The sequence below is a fragment of the Aquarana catesbeiana genome, linkage group LG02 (genome assembly GCF_042186555.1).
Source record: "Aquarana catesbeiana isolate 2022-GZ linkage group LG02, ASM4218655v1, whole genome shotgun sequence".
NCBI classification, from domain to species: Eukaryota; Metazoa; Chordata; class Amphibia; order Anura; family Ranidae; genus Aquarana; species Aquarana catesbeiana.
This window is the reverse complement of record NC_133325.1, coordinates 10,098,675-10,103,423: the sequence shown is the minus strand read 5'-3', so window position 1 is coordinate 10,103,423 and position 4,749 is coordinate 10,098,675. Positions and strand designations below refer to the sequence as shown.

Sequence of the window (4,749 nt, the reverse complement as noted above, 5' to 3'; positions counted from 1 at the left end):
TGTGGGCTCCTTGAGGGTAGGGACCGATGTGAGTGTGATATGTATGTGTGGAGCGCTGCGTAAATTGATGGTGCTATATGGGTACCTTAAGTTAAAAAATATATATATTAGAGGAGGCTCTTAATGAGATTATAGGGACAGATGATAGATGATATCTTAATGATGGGGACAATTGTAGACACTCACTCAGGTTGAACTGGATGGACTGGTGTCTTTATTCAACCTTACCAACTATGTAACTATTTTCACCTAGGGGTGTACTCACTTTTGTTGCCAGTGGTTTAGACATTAATGGCTGTGTGTTGAGTTATTTTGAGGGGACAGCAAATTTACACTGTTATACAAGCTGTACACTCACTACTTTACATTGTAGACAAGTGTCATTTCTTCAGTGTTGTCACATGAAAAGATAGAAGAAAAGATTTACACAAATGTCACTGAGGGGTGTACTTACTTTTGTGAGATACTGTAAAATAAACAAAGGGTAGAGGGTCGCCGGATGACAGCTGACTCCGCCCCTTTGTTTATTTAACATCGATACTGGGAACCAGAGATGTCAGTCAGTGAGAGCATAGTACACAAAATAAACAAAGGGGCGGGGTCACCTGCTGTCACCGGTGACCCCGCCCCTTTGTTGATTTACCATCAGTGGGAACCGGAGATGCAAGATGGCGGGAGGCAAAAAGAAAGGCGTGGGCCCCCCAAAGTCTATACCAGGCCCGAAGGGTCTGATGGGTCTGGTATGGATTGGGAGTGGACCTTCACGGTTCGCTTATATTCTGCTGCCAGCGGGGAATCCCACTGACAGCAGATGAGTCACGGTTGTTAAAGGAGATGTACAGCCAAAGCTCATTTTGGATCTCGGGAGTGCAGTTCATTCTGCACTCCTGTGACCCGTTTTCAGCAGGCTTAAGCCCTCCGTCGGCTGACATCTCAGAGCCAGTCCACGCTGGGGCAAGATCCTGACAATATTGTCGGGATTCGTCCACAACCCTGAACCAGCACCCGGCTCAGCCTCTCAGCAAGCTGCTGAGTGCATGAGCCAGCCGCGAGGGCCCCCCTCACAGCTCAGAGCTCCAGTGAGCGTGGAGGGGGTATAGCAGAGAGCCAGGGACCGATAGTCACCGGCTTTCTACTCACAGAGCTCTGAGAACCGAGCGATCAGTGGTCCTTGACTCTTGGAAAAAAAAATCCTCAACCGCCCTGCTCCTTTACAACCAGCTATTATCAAATTAATTTGTATTATTTATTTCATTTGGATGCTTCAAACATCTGAATCAACTGAATGAGTTTGTTTATTTCGAATAACGAAAATTTAGTCTGAATTTCAATTCGGAAACGAAACAAACTGCGCAAGTCTATTTATCACATAACATTTTCTTCTTCTAGGTCACAGCAGTTCATGTTGCCCTTTTTGCGACCACCCGTTTTTGGCTGAAAGTTTTCAGCATTCGGACTCTGATCTCATTGGTCCTCAGGCCATAAATCAGAGGGTTGGCCAGAGCAGGGACCAGTAAATAGGCGGCACTGAGAAGATTGTGGGTGTCTTTGGTCACCGATTTAGATACCCGGTACATGACGGAGGAGGAGAGTCTGAAGAAGTAGACAACCAAGATGACCAGGGCATGAGTCCCACATGTGTGCATTGCCTTTTTCCTGAGTGTTCCAGTGGAGATCTTCAGTGTGGCACAAATGATGGTGCCATACGAGATGGAGAGAAAGGACAGGTCCACTATCATGGAGATCACTCTCATGCTCAGGCCCACAATCTTGTTTTTGGTGACATTACTACAAGCCAAGCCCAGCAGGGCCATGTGCTCACAAGCAAAATGGTGGATGGTATTGGAGCCAGAGAAATTGACCGTAGAAGCCAGATAGATGACAGGAACGATGACAGTCACACCCCTTATAAAAGAGGCAACTGTGAGACAAACCAACATTCTCCTGGTCATGATAGTGTGGTAGCTCAGCGGCTTGCAGATGGCAATGTACCGATCCAGGGCCATCATCAGAAGAACATTGCAGTCCATCATGGAGAAGAAGTAGATGAAGAACATTTGAATCAAACAGCCAATGAGAGTGATCTGGTTCATGCCGAAGAGGATGCCAAGGAGCATCTTGGGCAGTATGTTGGTGGTGCCACAGATGTGGGTGATGGACAATAATGAGATGAGGACGTACATCGGAGCATGCAAGGAGCTTTCCTTCCTCACTGTATGGATGATGACGCTGTTGATCAATATAATGATTATAAAGAGAAGGAGAAACGGGATGAACAGGAGACGTCTGAACTGAAGGACTCCAGGGAACCCTAACAAGGTGAATTCATGGTGAGACAGGTAGAAGGTGGAATTTGAGGTGCCCACCATGACGTGGGGTTGGAGTCAGAACCAGTCACCTGTAGATGGAAGACGAGATGAATTCATGGTGGGAAGGGTAGAAGGTGGGATTCCTGGTGCCCACCATAACTTTCGGTGTAAGTCAGAACCAATCACCTGTGGATGAAGGACAAGATGGATCACATGTGCAAGTTCTGGAACTTGAAGTGCAATATTCAGAATTTGCTTACTCACTCCCCTCCCCCATTTTCTATAATGCAATGTGCTTGTGATGCAGCGTACACAAGGTTGGACTTTTTGACCGGACTTTAGATTTGGAACATGCTTCAAATCTTTACGTCGTAACTCCACCGGACCCAGAAATCCGCTCGTCTGTATGCTAGTCCGACAGACAAAAACCCACGCTAGGGCAGCTATTGGCTATCAACCGGCACCAAAAGTCCAAAAGTCCGCCTGTGTGTACGCAGCTTTAGATGTGCCAGCATCGCCCTATGGAACAATGTCTTACTGGAAGTGCTTAAGATCCAACCACATAGACTTCAGATTAAGCAGGACCCATAGAGCTTCGTATGCCAACCTCACCTACACAGCCCACAGGTGAGTTGTAATCTCTCTTTTATTTATCATTTTTTAAAAATGATTATTTATGTGTTTTTTGGACTCTTACACAAGTCAGACTCAGAGAAGGTTCTATCACACCGGTTCTCCAGCTATCAGCGCCACTCATTAGAGTCATCCCACTCGATTCGCATTTCTATAGCAAAGATCATTTTCAGTGGTCAGAAATCCAAACATTTGTACCTTACTGTGTAATATTATGTGTAGCGCACCCCCCAGGGAGCTGCAAGTATACTGAGATCCATCACCCTGCACAGCCAGGCACACCGAATCTCCACAGGCACTTGGAGTCAGAAAACAGTCCACTACTTTGTTTTGTTTTGTTTTATTGAGAGATATATAAACTTGGATAGGGATCGGAGCTTATGGGATGTCCACTTGACTTCAGAACAACTCTTTCTATATACAGTCTATATACACTCCTCTTCCTCCAGCAGTCACTTCCAGAAACCCAGCTGTGTCACCTTATTGAAATTTGGTAGCAAAGGCCCATTACAGGCAGGGACTCGCAGTGACTATACTTGGAGATGGGGTGACACGGCTCACACTTTCCCAGCACTTGCTCTCTGTGGTCACCCATCCCAGCACCACCTCTTCAGGCCCTGCCAGCCAAACTGGCAGCAGCTCCCCCTTTCTCTACCCTCCTGGCTAACTTATTCCCACAGTCCTGCCAGACTGACACTCACCAGCCCACCCGGCTGACTTCTCGGGAGATCTCCCGGACGTGCTGACCTGCTCCTGCTGTCCTCTCTCTCCTTGCTCCCATGCCTCCCGGAAGGGCTTCCTCCGTGTATTGTAGGGGGAATCTTGCTACACCCGAGCCCCAGGCCTGAGGTCACCCCCCACCCCAGACTACCGACAGCCTTCTCAGCATCTCCATCTTCCATGTCCCACCCAACTGCTCATGCTGGCATAGCCCATGGCTATTTATGAGGGAGGCTCTGCCCCCTACTGGCCCGTTGCAGAGGATTGGCTGAGGCCTCATAAATATGCATGGCAGCCCCTCCTAGCCTTCACCCAATACATCTAGCATCTTTTCCAAGGTTCTAGAAAACAGGGGGAGGCATCAGAAGAGCTGTCAGATGAGTCACTCAGCCTCCCTGAGTCACTAACCCCTAGTGGGGGATCTAGGGTGTGATCAGAGTGGAGGGATCTGGTGGGGGATCTGGGGGTGTGATCAGAGTGGAGGGATCTGGGGGTGCGATCAGAGTGGAGGAATCTGGTGGAGGGATCTGGGATGTTATCAGAGGGGAGGGATCTGGAGGTGTGATCAGAGGGGAGGAATCTGGTGGAGGGATCTGGGGTGTGATCAGAGTGGAGGGATCTGGTGGGGGATCTGGGGGTGTGATCAGAGTGGAGGGATCTGGTGGGGGATCTGGGGGTGTGATCAGAGTGGAGGGATCTGGTGGAGGGATCTGGGATGTGATCAGAGTGGAGGAATCTGGTGGAGGAATCTGGGGGTGTGATCAGAGTGGAGGGATCTGGTAAAGGGATCTGGGGGTGTGATCAGAGTGGAGGGATCTGGTGGGGGATCTGGAGGTGTGATCAGAGTGGAGGGATCTAGTAAGGGGATCTGGGGGTGTGATCAGAGTGGAGGGATCTAGTGGGGATCTGGGGGCGTGATCAGAGGGGGGGGATCTGGTGGAGGGATCTGGGGTGTGATCAGAGTGGAGGGATCTGGTAAAGGGATCTGGGGTGTGATCGGAGTGGAGGGATCTGGTAAAGGGATCTGGGGTGTGATCAGAGTGGAGGGATCTGGTGGGGGATCTGGAGGTGTGATCAGAGTGGAGGA

General features: G+C 49.3%; 1 protein-coding gene across 1 annotated transcript; it reads right to left on the bottom strand.

Moving 5' to 3' along the window:
- Positions 1-1,400: 1,400 nt before the first annotated feature.
- LOC141126407 (olfactory receptor 52L1-like) lies at positions 1,401-2,369 on the bottom strand. Its single transcript, XM_073612354.1, has one exon. The coding sequence runs from the start codon at positions 2,367-2,369 to the stop codon at positions 1,401-1,403; it is 969 nt and encodes a 322-aa protein (XP_073468455.1).
- Positions 2,370-4,749: the final 2,380 nt, after the last annotated feature.

Coding starts and splice junctions, on each gene's coding strand:
- LOC141126407 (XM_073612354.1), bottom strand. CDS start 2,369: ATGGTGGGCACCTCAAATTCCACCTTCTACCTGTCTCACCATGAATTC.